A 16,989-nucleotide genomic window follows, 5' to 3' on the forward strand; every position below is an offset into this window, starting at 1 on the left:
GACAGAATTCCAGCGGTTCCTTGTGAAATTCCTCCCCCTGGAACAGCTCTGGGCATTCCCACTTGGATTGGAGCCGATTGAACGGCTTTGGGATTTAATGGGATTTAATTTAACTTGGGAATGTCACAGCTTTAATCTCCCTGTTGATTCCTCTGGAGCTGTTCCACCTTCACCCCCCAAAATCAAAAGCCAAATTTAAGCCCAAAAAGGACTTTCGGAACTCCTGAATTTTGGGGTGAAACTCCGGATGGACGTGGCAGCGAAACAAACGTGGAATCGTGGGGAGAATCCCCCGTTTTTTTCAGCTTTTATTCTGGAAAAATCCCCGCCCCCGTTTGAGCCGCTTCAACCCCGCCAGCGCCAATCCCAGCCCCTTCTTCCCCCCAAAGAAAAAAAAAAACCAACAAACAAAACAAACAAAAAAAAACCCCAAAACCAAATTTAGACTCCAAAGGGCTTTTTAAAAGACTCGAATTTAAAGACGAAACTCCGACAGAAGTGGCAGTGACGGAATCCTGGGGAGAACCCCCCCCAGATTTCTCACCTTTTATTCTGCAAAACCCCTCCCCCGGCTCCGAATTCACCCCCCCAAAAAAAAAAAAAAAAAAAAAAAAAAAAGAGGAAATCTCCCTCCCCCCAAAAAAATTCCAGATCTCAGCTCCAGGAAGGGTCGTAACCCGTCCAGTCCGAGGGAGGGGCCAGGAAGACGCGGCGGCCCCCGGCACACGAAGCTGACGATGCCGCGGGTAACCGGCGCGGGGGACGCCGGATTTGAGGTCGTCCATCAACCCCAACGCTTTGGCCAAAGCCTTGAAGGAATCCCTGCCCCGATATTGGAGCCTGACGGGCCCCCAAATCCCTCCCGGAGCTTTTTTGGAGCTCGTCCAGTTTGATTTCGGGAGAGCGGAGTAAACCTGCTGCAGGAAAAACCTCTCGTACTCGTCCTTGTGCAGGTAGGACAGGTCCAGCTGGGTGAAAGGCACGAAGCGGTCGTTGAGTTTGATGAACTTCAGGTATTGGTCGAAGAACTGCCCGTGGCTCACGCCCTTGCGGCCGAAGGTCACGGTCCTCGACACCTCGGGCCGCACGCAGGAGCGCCCGCGCCGCTGCTCCGGCTGCCTCATCCAATCGTCCCAAAACGCCGGCGGCCATTTGGGCTCCAGCTCGTCCCACAGCTCCGCCAACAGCAACCAACCCAAGCCGGGGAAGAAGTCGGTGCGGTACAGGAGCTCGGCGCGCCCGGCGTCCACCAGGGCCTCCTTGCCGTTGTCGTTCCACGCCGAGGCGCACCACAGGCTGGGATCGCTGCGCAGCAGCGGCAGCACGGCCTGGAAATACTCGAAAAAATCCGGCGCCACCTCCAAGTCGTCCTCCACCACGATGGCGGCGCGGGTAGCGGAAGGTGCGGAACACCTGGCCCAGGGCCCAGCGGTAATGGCGGGAGATTTTGTAATAACCCTGGAATTTACGGTGCTCCGGCGGCACGGCCACGTCGCTCAGGTCGGGCTGGCGGATGTGAGCCACGGCGCCGCCGTACGACGCGATGACCGCGGCCGTCTCGGCGTGGCCGCAGTCCTGCGACACGATGACGGGGGAAGCGGCGGGCGCTGGGGCGGTAGCGCAGGATTTTATCGAGGGCAGCGCCGCACCGAGCTGCGGTCGCACGCCAGCACCAGCACGGGGATGACGGCGGGCTCGTCGCCGCGCGGTCGCGGCGGTTGCTGCGGTGGCGCTGACGTCGCCGGGCGTCGCATTCGGCCCAAACGTTGGATCTGCAGCAGCAGCTCCCGCTGGCGCCGCAGCTCGGCCTCGGCGTCCTGCGCCAGCTGCAGCAGCTGCGCCGGCAGCAGCGCCGAGCCCGGCGCGTCGCGGGCCATGGAGGAGTCGGGCGCCGAGCCCGGGCGGCTCCAGAGGAAGAGGAGCAGGAGCCCGTTCCAGGCGAGGAAGAGCGCGGCCCCCCACAGAGCCAGGCTGGTTTTCTTCAGCATCGTTCACATGGGGCTGGGAAAAAAAGGAGAGGGGGGAAAGAGGGAATGAATGGAATAAAAAATGAAATAAGTGGAATAAGTGAAATGAATGAATTAAATGAAATAAGTGAAATAAATGGAATAAATGAATAAGTGAAATAAATGAAATGAATGAAATGAATAAAATAAAGAAGGAAGGAAATGAAATGTATGAAATGAATGAATAATGAAATAAGTGAAATGAATGAAATGAATTAAATGAATGAAATGAAATAAATAAATAATAATGAAGGAAATGAAATGAATGAAATAAGTGAAATAAGTGAAATAAATGAAATAAATTCAATGAATGAATTAAATGAATAAGTGAAATGAATGAAATGAATGAATCAAATGAAATAAGTGAAATAAATGAAATAAAAGAAATAAGTGAAATAAATGAAATGAATTAATTAAATGAAATAAATGAAATAAGTGGAATTAATGAAATGAATGAAATAAATGAAATGAATGAAATAAGTGAAATAAGTGAAATGAATTAAATAAGTTAAATGAATTAATTTAAATGAAATAAACAAAATAAACGAAATGAATGAAATAAATGAGTTAAATGAAATAAATGAATTAAGTGAAATAAGTGAAATAAATGAAATGAATGAAATAAGTGAAATTAAATAAATTAAATGAATGAATTAAATGAAATGAATGAAATAAAATAAGTGAAATAAATGAAATAAGTGAAATAAGTGAAAGGAATGAAATAAATTAAATAAGTGTAATAAGTGAAATAAATAAGTGAAATAAATGAAATAAGTGAAAAGAATGAATTAAATGAAATAAGTGAAATAAATGAAATAAATTAAATGAATGAATTAAATGAAATAAATGAAAGAAGTGAAATGAATAAAATAAATTAAATGAATGAATTAAATGAATTAAATGAAATAAATGAAATAAATGAAAGAAGTGAAATAAATTAAATGAATGAAATGAATGAAGTGAAATAAATGAAATAAAATAAGTGAAATAAATGAAATAAATGAATGAATCAAATGAAATAAGTGAAATAAATGAAGTCAATGAAATGAATGAAATAAATGAAATAAAAGAAAATGAAATCAATTTTTGGGGTTGGGAATGAGGGGTTTGGGGTGGGAAGGGAAAGGTGGGGTTTGGGAAATGAGGGGGTGGGAAAAAAAATTCAAAATTAAGGGTGAAAAAAAAAGTCAAAATTTCCAAATTAGGGGTGCAAAAAACCCAAAATTTCCAAATTTCAGGCGGAAAAAAGTCAAAATTTCTGAATTAGGGACATAAAAAAGTGACAATTTCCACATTTCAGCTGAAAAAAAGTCACAATTCCCAAATTCCAGGCCCCAAAATTCCCTTTTTTTACCCCAAAATCCCCCCCCGGAAACCCCAAAGCAGCAAAAAATCGAAACTTTGTGGGTTTTGGGGAGTAAAAAAAACCCCAAAAATGTCCCCAAAATCTCTCAAAAAAGGGCAAAAAATGAATTTTAAAACAGTGGGAATGAAATGGGAGAGAAAAAAATTAAAAAAATCTTAAAAAAGTCCCTAAAATTTCCTGAAATCCACTTAAAAATGCCCCAAAATTGTTTAAAAAATGAGAAAAAATGAGGGAAAAAAAAGGAAAAAACCCAAAATTTCAGTGAGGGGGAAAAGATCCTTAAAATTCCATTTAAAAATGAATTTTTAATTCAGTTTTAATTGAAATTAAAAAAAAGAAAAAAAAGCAGGAAAAAAGCAAATCCTGAATTCCCAGGGCAGAGTCCAACCCTGTTAAATTTTAACTCAGGATTTTCCATTCCAAGGTGGGGAAAAAAAAAAAAAATAAATGGGATAAAAGTCGTGGAAATGTTGGGTTTGATGTGGAAAAAATGCAGGAATTTGGGGGTTTGAGGAGGGGAAAAAAAGGGAGAAAATATGGAAAAAAAATGGGAAAAAAAGGGGGGGAAATGAAAAAAAAAAAGGAGAAAAAATAAGGAAAAATAAAAGGGAAAAGGGAAAAAAAAGGGGAGAAATGAGAAAAAAAAAGAAAAAGGAGAAAAGGGAAAATAAAGGGAAAAAAGGGAGAAAAAATGAAAAAGAAAGGGGGAAAAAGGAGGAAAAAGTGGGAAAAGGGAGGGAAAAGGAAAAAGAAAAAAGGGAGAAAAAAGGAAAAAAAGGAAAAAAAGGAAAAATGGAAATAAAGGGAAAAAAGGGGAAAAAAATGGAGGAAAATGGGGAGAAAAAAGGGAGAAAAAAAGGGGGGGAAAAAGGAAAAAAATGGTGAAAAATGGAGAAAAAAGAGGGAAAAAAAGGAGAAAAATGAGGAAGGGAATTAAGTGAAAATAAATTAAAAAAAAAAACCACAAGGAAAGCTCCAAAAAAAAAAAAAATAAAACCGGGAAAAGGGAAAAAAAAATTCCAGGATAAGAAAAAACAAAAAAAAAAGCAAAAATAAATTTAAAAAAAAAAAACAACAGGAGAAGTGAAAAAAAAATTAAGAAAAGGAGAGGGGGGGAAAAAAAGGGTTAAAAAATTGGAAAAAAATTATTTTAAAAAAATAAAAAAAGAAAAAGGAAAAAAAATGAAAAAAAAAAAGAGAAATGTGCCGGGAGCTGAAGGGTTAAATCTGCCCCGGGCCACGTCGGCGGAAAAAGGGAATTAAAAAAAAAACAACAACAAAAAAACCAAATAAAAAACCCCGGAAAAGCGAGATTTGACCCCAAAAAATTCAATTCCGAGGGGTGGGGGGCAAAGGGAACCCGGTGGGGAAAAAGAGAGAAAAAAGAAATTGAGGAAAAAAAAAGAAAATTTCGGAAAATTCCCCGAAAAAACCCGGAAAAGGTGAAAAAAAAAAGGTGAAAAGTAGGAAAAAAAATTGAATTTTGGGGAAAAACGAGAGGGGGAGGGAATTACCTGCGGGGGGAGGCTCCAAAATGCGCGGATTTGACCCCAAAAATCGGAATTTTCCTCCCAAATTTGGAGTTTTTCAGCTCCAAAATGCGGAAGTTTGGATGAGAAATTCAAGGATTTGTCCCCGAAAATTCGGATTTTTTTTATCCAAATCCGGGAAGTTTGGTTGGAAATCGCTGAGTTTTGGATCGAATTTAATTAATTTAATTTTTTAATTTTTTTTTTTTTTTTTTTTTGGGGTCAAAATCGGCGAATTTTGGTCCCGGGTTCGGGAGTTTTGTCCCAGCTGCTGCTGGAGGTGCTGAGTGAGCAAAATGTGAATTTTCCCTGCCCCTCTGGGCAAAAAAAAAAAAAAAAGGATTGATCAAATCCCACCGAAACTCCCCAAAAAAATCCCCAAAAGTTCGGGTCAAAATCGGAATTTTTCCCTTTTTCCCCCCTTCCCCAAAAAAATTTTATTTATTATATTATTTAAAAAAAAAAAAATTATTTATTTAAATAAAATTTTTGGGTTAAAATCCCCCAAATTCCTGAATTTTTTTTCTGGCGTTTTCAGCTCCTTCCCCCACTTCCCAAACTCCTCAAAATTCCGATTTTTAACCCAAAATCCCCTCGGAAAAAAAAAAAAAAAAAAAAATTGGGAAAACTCCAAAATAATCCAAAATTTAACCAGAAAAAAAAAAATCTCAAATTTTGGGCAAAACCAAGCGGGGATCCCACGGCCCCTCCCCCCAAAATTATATTTTTTTTTTTAATTTTTCATTTTTTTATTATTTTTGGGGATATAAAAAAAACTTGAGGAATTCACCTGGTGCTGCTGCAGGGGGAGGGGGGTCGCTGGGGTTCCCCCCCTCCCCCCCCGATTTTTTGGGGAATTTTGGGGAAATTTGGGAATTTTCAGCTCCTTGAGGGGGGGTCCGGCCTCTGAGATGGGGGGGGGAGGGTCCGGAGAAATCCTAAAAAAAAAAAAAAATAAAAGGGAAAAAAAAGGTTAAAAATTAAAATTTTGGAATTTTTCAGGGAGATCTGAAAGGATTCGAGGGGCGCAGGAAAAAAAAAATTTAAAATCCACAAAAATCCCCCCCAAAACTTCTTCAAAATAAACCCCAAAAAACTCCAAAATTCTCCACTAAAAAACTTCCAAAAATCCCAAAAATCGCCCCAAAAGCCCCTCAACCCCCCCCCCCCAAATTTTAAAAAATAAAAATACATCCCCAAAACACAAAAAAAATCCCCCCAAAACCAAAAAAAACCCCTCAAAAATTAAATAAAAAACCCTCAAAACTTCCCCCAAAAACCCCTCAGGAAAACGCAAATAACGCCCCCTCCAAATCCCAATAAATCCCCTAAAAAAAAACCCTAAACCCCCCCAAAATAATCCCAAAACACCCCCAAAATAACCTTAAAAACAAAAAATAATCCCACAAAACTTTTCCCCCCCAAAAAAATCCCTCAGGAAAAGCCAAACAAACCCCTCAAAAAAAACCCGGAAGCCCCTCAAAAAATCTTTAAAAAATCCTCAAAATTTAAAAAATAAATTCCCCGTAAACACCCCTTAAAAAAACCCAAAAACCCTCCTAAAAGAACCCAAATAAACCCTAAAAAACCCCAAAATAAACCCCCAAAACCCGCAAAAATCGCCTCAAAAAATCCCAAAAATCGCCAAAAATTCCCCGAACCCCCGACCCCCCCCCCCCCCGCTCCCCTCAGAGCCAAAATGGCGCCAAAATTCCCCCTCAGACCCTTCCGGGGTTTCCCTCAGGCCTCAAACGGCGCCGCCCGCGCTCCCCGCGGTTTTTTGGGGCCCCCCCCAAATTTTAGGGTCCCTCCCAAACCCGGGGATCCCCCCCAAACCCGGAAGTCCCCCCAAAATCCCCCCAAAAACCCCGATCCGTTCCCCTCCCCCCCCCCCCCTCCCCCGGTACCGGCGGCGCCTCCCGGTAGCGCCGCCACTTCCGGTTGGCCGCACCGGAAGTGTAGCCGTGGCAACGGCAGAAGCCACGCCCACTACACACCAGCCCGACCAATCAGAAGTGGCCAAGGCACTTCCGGTATGGAAATAAGCCCAAACCACGCCCCCTCAAGGAGAAACCACGCCTCAATTTTAATCCCCGCCCATCAGCGTAATTAACTCTTTAATTAATTAATTAGGGATTAATTAAGCTCTCCCCCGGGGGTTACTTAGGGGGGGGAGTTCCGGTACGCGGATGGAGCGGAAGTGACGTAACGGAAGGGGCGGGGCTCACAGAGTTTCCCGCGCGCGCTGAGGCGGCTCCGGGAGGAGGTGGGGGAGGGGCGGATTTTGGGGTTTTTTGGGGTTTTTTTTTGGGATTTTTGGGGTTTTTGGGGGGGTGGGGGGAAGGGAGGGGTCGGAATTTGGGAATTTGGGGCGAGGTTTGGGGGGTTGGAGGCACCGGAGAGTTTTGGGGTGAGTTCGGTGTTTGGGGAGATTTGGGGGGAGGAATTTGGGATTTTTTTTTTAGATTTATGAGGGGGGAATTTGGGATTTTTTGAGGGGAAATTTGGGAATTTTTTTGAGTTTTATGAGGGGGGAATTTGGGAATTTGGGATTTTCTGAAGGGAAATTTGGGATTTTTTTGAGTTTTATGAAGGGGGGATTCGGGATTTTCTGAGGGGAAATTTGGGATTTTGGGGGGATTTTTTGAGGGGGGAATTTGGGAATTTTTTTGCGTTTTATGAGGGGAAATTTGGGATTTTCTGAGGGGAAATTTGGGATTTTTTTGGAGTTTTATGAGGGGGGAATTTGGGATTTTTTGAGGGGGAATTTGGGATTTTTTTTGAGTTTTCTGAGGGGAAATTTGGGATTTTTTTCGACTTTTCTGAGGAGAAATTTGGGATTTTCTGAGGGGAAATTTGGGATTTTTTTTGAGATTTATGAGGGGGGAAATTGGGATTTTTTTTGAGATTTATGAGGGGGGAATTCGGGATTTTCTGAGGGGAAATTTGGGATTTTTTTGAGCTTTATGAGGGGGGAATTTGGGATTTTTTTTGAGATTTAGGAGGGGGGAATTTGGGATTTTTTGGGGATTTTTTGAGGGGGGAATTCGGGATTTTCTGAGGGGAAATTTGGGAATTTTCTTGAGTTTTATGAGCGGGGAATTTGGGATTTCTTTGGAGATTTAGGAGGGGGGAATTTGGGATTTTTTGGGGATTTTTTGAGGGGGGAATTCGGGATTTTCTGAGGGGAAATTTGGGAAGTTTTTTTTGCGTTTTATGAGGGGGGAATTTTGGATTTCCTGAGGGGAAATTTTCAATTTTTTTAGCGTTTTCTGAGGGGAAATTTGGGATTTTTTTTTTGAGTTTTCTGAGGGGAAATTCGGGATTTTCTGAGGGGGAATTTGGGATTTTTTGAGGGGAAATTTGGGAATTTTTTTGAGTTTTTTGAGGGGGGAATTTGGGAATTTGGGATTTTTTTGGAGTTTTCTGTGGGGAAATTTGGGATTTTTTTGAGATTTATGAGGGGGGAATTTGGGATTTTTTGAGGGGAAATTTGGGATTTTTTTTGAGTTTTATGAGGGGGGAATTTGGGATTTTTGAGGGGATTTGGGGAGCTCAGGCTGAGGGGGGGGTAAGGGAATTTTGGGGTGAATTCGGGATAAATTTGGGGATTTCTGGAAGGATTTTGGGGTAAATTTTGGGGTTTTTTGGGGGGTAAATTTGGGTTTGATTTGGGTTTTTTGGGCGTTAATTTTTTGGGGTAAATTTGTGAGTTTTGGGATTTTTTGGGGGCTTTTTTGGGAGGATTTTGGATTTTTTTGGTGTAAATTTGGGAAGATATTTTGGGTTTTTTTGGGGGTTCATTTTTTTATTCTTTTGATGTAAATTTCGGGTTTTTTTTTTTAATTTGGTGGGTTTCTGAGTTCGTTTTTAATTTTTTTTTTGTGTAAAATTGGGGTGGGTTTTTTCGGAATTTGGGGGGTTTTTGGGGTCTGTTTTTTTGGTTTAATTTGATTTTTTTGGGGTGGTTTTTTTCGGGTCTATTTTTTTTTTTGTGTACATTTGGGCTATTTTGGTTTTTTTTCGGGTCTGTTTTTTGGATTTTTTTGGTGTGAATTTCTTGGGTTTTCTGGTGTGAATTTGAGGGGTTTTGGGTTTGTTTTTTTAATTTTTTCGGTGTAAATTTGGTGAGTTTTTTGGTGAAAATTTGAGGGGGTTTGGGTCTGTTTATTTTAATTTTTTTAGTGTAAATTTGAGGTTTTTCGGGTCTGTTTTTTTAATTTTTCGGTGTAAATTTGAGATTTTTGTCTCTGTTTTTTTGGATTTTTTTGGTGTAAATTTGATGATTATTTTTTAATTTGATTTTTTTCTGTTCTGTTTATTTTAATTATTTGGTGTAAATTTGAGATTTTTGGGTCTGTTTTTTTAAATTTTTTTTGTGTAAATGTGAGGTTTTTGTCTCTATTTTTTTGGTGTAAATTTGATGATTTTTTTTTTAATTTAATGTTTTTTTCGGGTCTGTTTTTAAATTTTTTTAGTGTAAATTTGAGATTTTTGGGTCTGTTTTTTTTTTTATTTTTTCGATGATAAATTTGAGATTTTTGGCTCTGCTTTTTGGATTTTTTTGGTGTAAATTTGATGGAGTTTTTTTTTTAATTTGATGCTTTTTTCGGGTCTGTTTATTTTTAAAATTTTTTAGTGTAAATTTGATGTTTTTCTGGTCTGATTTTTTTTTTATTTTTTTAATGTAAATTTGAGATTTTCCGCTCTTGTTTTTTTTTAATTTTTCTGCTGTAAATTTGAATTTTTCCGCTCTGTTTTTTTTAATTTTTCTGCTGTAAATTTGAATTTTTCCACTCTGTTTTTTTTAATTTTTTTTCTCTAAATTCAAGTTTTTCCGCTCTGTTTTTTTATTTTTTTTCTGTAAATTTGAGTTTTGCCGCTCTGTTTTTTTAAATTTTTTTAATGTAAATTTGAGATTTTTGGGTCTGTTTTTTTAATCTTTTTTTCTGTAAATTTAAGTTTTTCCGCTCTGGTTTTTTTAATTTTTTTTCTCTAAATTTAAGTTTTTCCGCTCTGTTTTTTCGATTTTTTCGGTGTTTTTTTTTTTTTTTTAATTCCTTTATTCCCGGGTCCGTTTTTTTTGTCATTCCCGTATTTTTTTAACCCTTTTTTTCCCGCAGCCATGGCTCAGTCTCGCTTCCTGTCCCGCCTGGATTTCTGCCCTGAGTGTGGCTCGGTGCTGCCCCGGCCCGGCCCCCCCAGCTCCATCCGCTGCCCCCGCTGCTCCTTCTGCCTCCAGTGCTCAGGTTTGGGGGGGAAAAAAACCCAAAAATACCCCAGAAACTTCCTCAAAACAGCCTGAAAAAATCCTGAAAAAATCCCCCAAAAAACCCAAAAATACCCCAGAAACTTCCTCAAAACAGCCTGAAAAAATCCTGAAAAAATCCTGAAAAAAACCCAAAAAATACCCCAGAAACTAACCCAGAACATCCTGAAAAAATCCCCCAAAAATCCTGAAAAAAACCCAAAAAATACCCCAGAAACTTCCTCAAAACATTCTGAAAAAATAAAAAAAAAATCCCCAGAACATCCCAAAAAATCCTGAAAAAATAATAAAAAAATCCCTCAAAACGTCCCCAAAAAATCCTGAAAAAATCCTGAAAAAACCCCAAAAAATCCCCCAGAAATGTCCCCAGAACATCCCCAAAACATCCTGAAAAAATCCTGAAAAACGTCCCCAAAAAATCCTGAAAAAATAAAAAAAAATCCCCCAAAACATCCCCAAAAAATCCGGAAAAAATCCGGAAAAAATCCCTCAAAACGTCCCCAAAACATCCTGAAAAAATCCTGAAAAAATCCCCAAAAATACCCCAGAAACTAACCCAGAACATGCTGAAAAAATCCTGAAAAAATCCTGAAAAAATCCCGAAAAAAACCCAAAAAATACCCCAGAAAATAACCCAGAACATCCTGAAAAAATCCCCCAGAAAATCCTGAAAAAATCTCAAAAAAATCCCCCAAAACGTCCCCAGAACATCCCCCAAAAAATATTTTAAAAATCCCCAAAAAATACCTCAGAAACTTCCTCAAAACATCCAGAAAAAATCCTGAAAAAATCCTGAAAAACGTCCCCAAAAAATCCTGAAAAAATAATAAAAAAAAATCCCCCAAAAGATCCCCCAAAAATCCTGAAAAAATCTCAAAAAAATCCCCCAGAACATCCCAAAAAAATCCTGAAAAAATCCCGAAAAAAACCCAAAAATCCCCCAGAAACGTCCCCAAAACATCCTGAAAAAATCCCTCAAAACGTCCCCAAAAAATCCCGAAAAAATAAAAAAAAATCCCCCAAAACATCCCTAAAAAATCCTGAAAAAATCCCCCAGAACGTCCCTGAAAAATCCCTCAGAAACTAACCCAGATCATTCCTAAAACATCCCAAAAAATCCTGAAAAAATCCCGAATAAACCCCAAAAAATCCCCAGAAACATCCCCAGAACATCCCCAAAAATAAAAAAAAATCCCCCAAAAAATCCCCCAGAACCGTCCCCAAAAAATCCTGAAAAAACAAAAAAATTCCCCAGAACATCCCCAAAAATAAAAAAAAAATCCCCCAAAACGTCCCCAAAATATCCTGAAAAAATAAAAAAATCCCCCAGAAACATCCCCAGAACATCCCCAAAAAATAAAAAAAAAAACCTAAAAGGTCCCCAGAACATCCCAAAAAATCCCGAAAAATCCCAAATAATCCCCCCAAAACATCCCCAAAAAATAAATAAAAAAAAAATCCCCCAGAACATCCAAAAAAATCCTGAAACAATTAAAAAAATCCCCCAGAAACGTCCCCAAAAAATCGCCAAAAAACCGCAAAAAAATCCCCAAACCCGCCCACATTTCCCTAAAATTCCCGGTTTTTCCCGATTTTCCCCGATTTTTCCCGATTTTTCCCGATTTTTCCCGATTTTTCCCGGTTTTCCCCGATTTTTCCCGATTTTTCCCGATTTTTCCCGATTTTTCCCGATTTTCCCCGATTTTTCCCGGTTTTCCCCGATTTTCCCCGAATTTTCCCGATTTTCCCCGAATTTCCCGATTTTCCCCGAATTTTCACGGTTTTTTCCCGATTTTCCCCGAATTTTCCCGATTTTTCCCGATTTTTCCCGATTTTTCCCGAATTTTCCCCGATTTTCCCCGATTTTCCCCGATTTTTTCCCGAATTTTCCCGAATTTTTCCCGATTTTCCCCGATTTTCCCCGAATTTTCCCGAATTTTCCCCGACTTTCCCCGATTTTTCCCGATTTTCCCGATTTTTCCCGAATTTTCCCGAATTTTCCCGATTTTCCCCGAATTTTCCCGATTTTCCCCGATTTTCCCCGACTTTTCCCGGTTTTCTTCCCGATTTTCCCGATTCCGATTTTCCCCGATTTTTCATTTTCCCGATTTTCCCGATTTTCCCCGATTTTTCCCGATTTTCCCGATTTTCCGATTTTCCCGATTTTCCCGATTTCCCGATTTTTCCCGATTTTTCCCGATTTTTCCCCGATTTTCCCGATTTTCCCCGATTTTCCCGATTTTCCCGATTTTCCCGATTTTCCCGATTTTCCCGATTTCCCGATTTCCCCGATTTTTCCCGATTTTCCCCGATTTTCCCCGATTTTCCCCGATTTTTCCCGATTTTCCCCGATTTTTCCCGATTTTCCCCGATTTTTCCCGATTTTCCCCGATTTTTCCCGAATTTCCCCGATTTTCCCCGATTTTTCCCGAATTTTCCCCGATTTCCCCGATTTTTCCCGATTTTTCCCGAATTTCCCCGATTTTTCCCGATTTTCCCCGAATTTTCCCGATTTTTCCGGTTTTTCCCGATTTTCCCCGATTTTTCCCGAATTTCCCCGATTTTCCCCGATTTTCCCCGATTTTTCCCGATTTTTCCCGATTTTCCCCGATTTTCCCCGATTTTTCCCGAATTTTCCCGATTTTCCCCGATTTTCCCCGAATTGTCCCGATTTTCCCCGATTTTCCCCGATTTTCCCCGATTTTCCCCGAATTGTCCCGATTTTCCCCGATTTTCCCCGAATTGTCCCGATTTTCCCCGATTTTCCCCGATTTTCCCCGATTTTCCCCGGTTTTTCCCGAATTGTCCCGATTTTTTTTTCCCGATTTTCCCGATTTTCCCCGATTTTCCCCGATTTTCCCCGATTTTCCCCGATTTCCCCCGAATTTCCCGATTTTTTTTTCCCGATTTTTCCCGGATTTTCCCGATTTTCCCGTTTTTTCCCCCAGATTTGGAGGCCTGGAGCGTTCGGGCTCTGCTGGAGCTGAACCCGCTGGAGGCCGGGGGGGGGAGGGGCGGCCCCGGCCCCGCCCCCCTGGAGGGACCCACGGTGAGAGGGGGGGGAGGGGAAAATTCCCGAAAAATTCCCTAAAAATTCACAAAAAAATCACAAAAAAATCACAAGAAATTCACAAGAAATTCACAAGAAATTCACAAGAAATTAACGAAATGTTCCCAAAAAATTCCCAAAAAATTCCCAAAAATTTCAGAAAAAATCCACAAAAAATTCCGGAAAAATTCACAAAAAAAATCACAAAAAATTCAGAAAAAATTCACAAGAAATTCAGAAAAAAATCACAAAATACCCACAACAAAATTCACAAAAAAATCACAAAATAGCCACAAAAAATTCACAAGAAATTCACGAAATATTCACAAAAAATTGACAAAAAATTCCCAAAAAACTCGCCAAAAAAATTCACAAAAATTCACAAAACATTCCCCAAAAAATTCAGAAAAAAATCTTAAAATATTCCCAAAAAATTCACAAAAAATATTCCCAAAAAATTCACAACAAATTCAGAAAAAAGTCACAAAAAGATCCAAAAAATTCACAAAAATTTTTGGTGTGAATAATGTGAATTTTTGGATGGATTTTTGGGGTGAATAATGAGATTTTTAGGGTGATTTTTGGGGTGAATAATTTATATTTTTGGGACGATTTTTGAGGTGAATAATTTCTATTTTTGGGGTGATTTTTGGGGTGAACAATGTGATTTTTTGGATGATTTTTGGGGCGATTTTTGCTGTGAATAATGTGAATTTTAGGACGATTTTAGGTGTGGATAATGTGAATTTTAGGACGATTTTAGGTGTGGATAATGTGAATTTTAGGATGATTTTAGGTGTGAACAATGTGATTTTTGGGGTGATTTTTGGGATGAACAATGTGATTTTTAGGGCGATTTTTGCTGTGAATAATGTGATTTTTTGGATGATTTTTGGGGCGATTTTAGGTGTGAACAATGTGATTTTTGGGGTGATTTCAGGTGTGAATAATGAGGGGTTTTAGGGCGATTTTCGGTGTGAACAATGTGATTTTTGGGGTGATTTTTGGGATGAATAATTTGTATTTTTGGGACGATTTTAGGTGTGATTAATGTTATTTTTTGGATGATTTTTGGGGCGATTTTTGGTGTGAATAATGAGATTTTTAGGGTGATTTTTGGTGTGAACAATGCTATTTTTAGGGTGATTTCAGGTGTGAATAATGTGTATTTTAGGATGATTTTAGGTGTGAACAATGTGATTTTTGGGGTGATTTTTGCTGTGAATAATGAGATTTTTAGGGCGATTTTTTGCTGTGAATAATTTGTATTTTTGGGGTGATTTCAGGTGTGAATAATGAGATTTTTAGGATGATTTTAGGTGTGAATAATGTGATTTTTTGGATGATTTTTGGGGCGATTTTTGGTGTGAATAATGAGATTTTTAGGGTGATTTTTGGTGTGAATAAGGAGATTTTTAGGGTGATTTTTGCTGTGAATAATTTGTATTTTTGGGGCGATTTTAGGTGTGAACAATGTGATTTTTAGGACGATTTTTGCTGTGAATAATTTGTATTTTTGGGGTGATTTTTGGTGTCAATAATGTGATTTTTTGGGACGATTTTAGCTGTGAATAATGTGTATTTTAGGATGATTTTAGGTGTGAATAATTTATATTTTTGGGGTGATTTTAGGTGTGGAATAATGCGATTTTTTGGGACGATTTTTGCTGTGAATAATGTGTATTTTTGGGGTGATTTTTGCTGTGAATAATTTGTATTTTTGGGACGATTTTAGGTGTGAATAATGTGATTTTTAGGAAGATTTTAGGTGTGAATAATGTGATTTTTAGGGTGATATTTGGGACGATTTTAGGTGTGAACAATGTGATTTTTTGGATTATTTTTGGGGCGATTTTTGCTGTGAATAATGTGATTTTTTGGATGATTTTTGGGGTGATTTTTGGGATGAACAATGCTATTTTTGGGGTGATTTTTGGATGAACAATGCTATTTTTGGGGTGATTTTAGGTATGAATAATGTGTATTTTTGGTGTGCAGGTGGAGCGCCGCTGCCCCCGCTGCCAGCACTCTCTGATGTTTTTCCACACTCGCCAAATGCGCTCGGCTGACGAGGGCCAGACGGTGTTCTACACCTGTCCCCCGCTGCAGGTCAGCCCCCAAAACACCAAAAAACAACCCAAAAACAGGCCAAAAACAGCCCAAAAACAACCCCAAAATATCCCTAAAATATCCCCAAAATATCCCCAAAAACAGCCCCCAAAACACCCAAAAAACAACCCAAAAACAGCCCAAAAACAGCCCAAAAACAACCCCAAAAACACCCCAAAAACAGCCCAAAACAACCCAAAAACAGCCCCAAAAACAACCCCAAAACATCCCCATAATATCCCTAAAATATCACTAAAATATCCCCAAAAAACACCCAAAAACAGCCCCCAAAACAACCCCAAAAACAACCCAAAACCAGCCCCAAAACAACGCAAAAACAGCCCCAAAACATCCCCAAAATATCCCTAAAATATCCCCAAAATATCCCCAAAACATCCCCAAAACATCCCCAAAACCACCCAAAAACAGCCCCAAAACAACCCCAAAATATCCCTAAAATATCCCCAAAAACACCCAAAAACAACCCAAAACCACCCCAGAAACAGCTCCAAAACAGCCCCAAAAACAACCAAAAAAGCCCAAAAAACAGCCCAAAACCAGCCCCAAAATATCCCTAAAATATCCCCAAAATTTTCCCAAAATTTCCCCAAAACACCCCAAAAATTATCCCAAAATTATCCAAAATAGCTCAAAATTCCCCCAAAAAATTCCCCCAAAATCCCAAATTCCCCAAAATCTCAAATTTCCCCCAAAATTCCAAATTCCCCAAATCCCAAATCCCCAAAATCCCCCAAAATTCCCCCAAAATCCCCAAATTTTCCCCAAAATTTCCCCCAAAATCGCTCAAAATTCCCCTAAAATTTCCCCCAAAATTCCCCCAAAATCCCCAAATTTCCCCAAAATTCCCCCAAAATCCCCAAATTTTCCCCAAAATCCCAAAATTTTCCCCCAAATCCCGAATTTCCCCCGCTCTGTTTTTCCCGCAGGTTTCAGGAGAAGGAGGATTCCTGAAATTCCCGATTTTTCCGGGTTTTTTTTTTTTTGGGGGGGAATTTTCTCGGCGCTGGAAGAGGAATAAAGCGACCCCCCCCAAATTTGGGGCGGGTTTTGGTTTTTGGGACCCCCAGAGTGACCCCAGACCCTTTTTGGGACCCCCAGAATTGATCCCAAATTTTCCGCGGCCTTAACTTGTCCCCTCCGCCGCTCCGTACCCTTCCCACAATCCCTTTCTCCGTACGGCCGGAAGTGCCCGCGCCGCTCAGCGCGACCGGAAGTGCGCCACCAAGGGGGACCGGATTCATTGCCGGACCCACCGGAAGCGGCGCGCTCGGCGCACATCGGAAGTGGGGGCGGTGTGCGGGAGCTGCACCGGGGGAGGCGGCGAGAGCGGCCCGGCCCTTCCCAGTTCCGCCCCCCCTCCCCATCCCAGTAACGGGACCCTCCCCTCCCAGTACCGGGAGCCTCATCCCAGTAGCGGAACCCCCGCGGGGCCATGGCCGAGGCCGCGGACAGCGGCGGCTGCGGCACCGCCACCGTCACCGAGAGCGGAACCGTTGAGCCGGTGAGGGCCGCGAGGGGGGGGGGGGACTGGAAATGGGGATACTGGGAATGGGGGTGGGGGAAACTGGGAATGGGGATACTGGGAATGGGGATACTGGGAATGGGGGTGGGATACTGGGAATGGGGGTGGGGATACTGGG

At 40.6% G+C, this 16,989-nt stretch overlaps 2 protein-coding genes across 2 annotated transcripts; one reads left to right on the forward strand and one right to left on the reverse strand.

Annotated features, from left to right (window-relative positions):
* Positions 1-271: 271 nt before the first annotated feature.
* On the reverse strand, positions 272-6,766 carry MGAT1 (alpha-1,3-mannosyl-glycoprotein 2-beta-N-acetylglucosaminyltransferase). Its single transcript, XM_088157464.1, is given in 9 exon segments — positions 272-717; positions 719-745; positions 747-845; positions 847-900; positions 903-1,391; positions 1,393-1,593; positions 1,595-1,636; positions 1,638-2,001; positions 5,692-6,766. Coding segments are annotated over 8 exon segments (1,326 nt in total). The 5' UTR covers positions 1,989-2,001; positions 5,692-6,766; the 3' UTR covers positions 272-654.
* Positions 6,767-7,000: 234 nt separating this feature from the next.
* On the forward strand, positions 7,001-16,453 carry POLR1H (RNA polymerase I subunit H). Its single transcript, XM_088157457.1, has 5 exons — positions 7,001-7,167; positions 10,025-10,150; positions 13,119-13,219; positions 15,218-15,328; positions 16,448-16,453. Exons 2-5 carry the CDS (start codon positions 10,027-10,029, stop codon positions 16,451-16,453), a joined length of 342 nt encoding a protein of 113 aa, XP_088013583.1. The 5' UTR covers positions 7,001-7,167; positions 10,025-10,026.
* Positions 16,454-16,989: the final 536 nt, after the last annotated feature.

Source organism: Sturnus vulgaris (assembly GCF_052056855.1).
Source record: "Sturnus vulgaris isolate bStuVul1 chromosome 38 unlocalized genomic scaffold, bStuVul1.hap1 SUPER_38_unloc_1, whole genome shotgun sequence".
Taxonomy (NCBI): Eukaryota; Metazoa; Chordata; class Aves; order Passeriformes; family Sturnidae; genus Sturnus; species Sturnus vulgaris.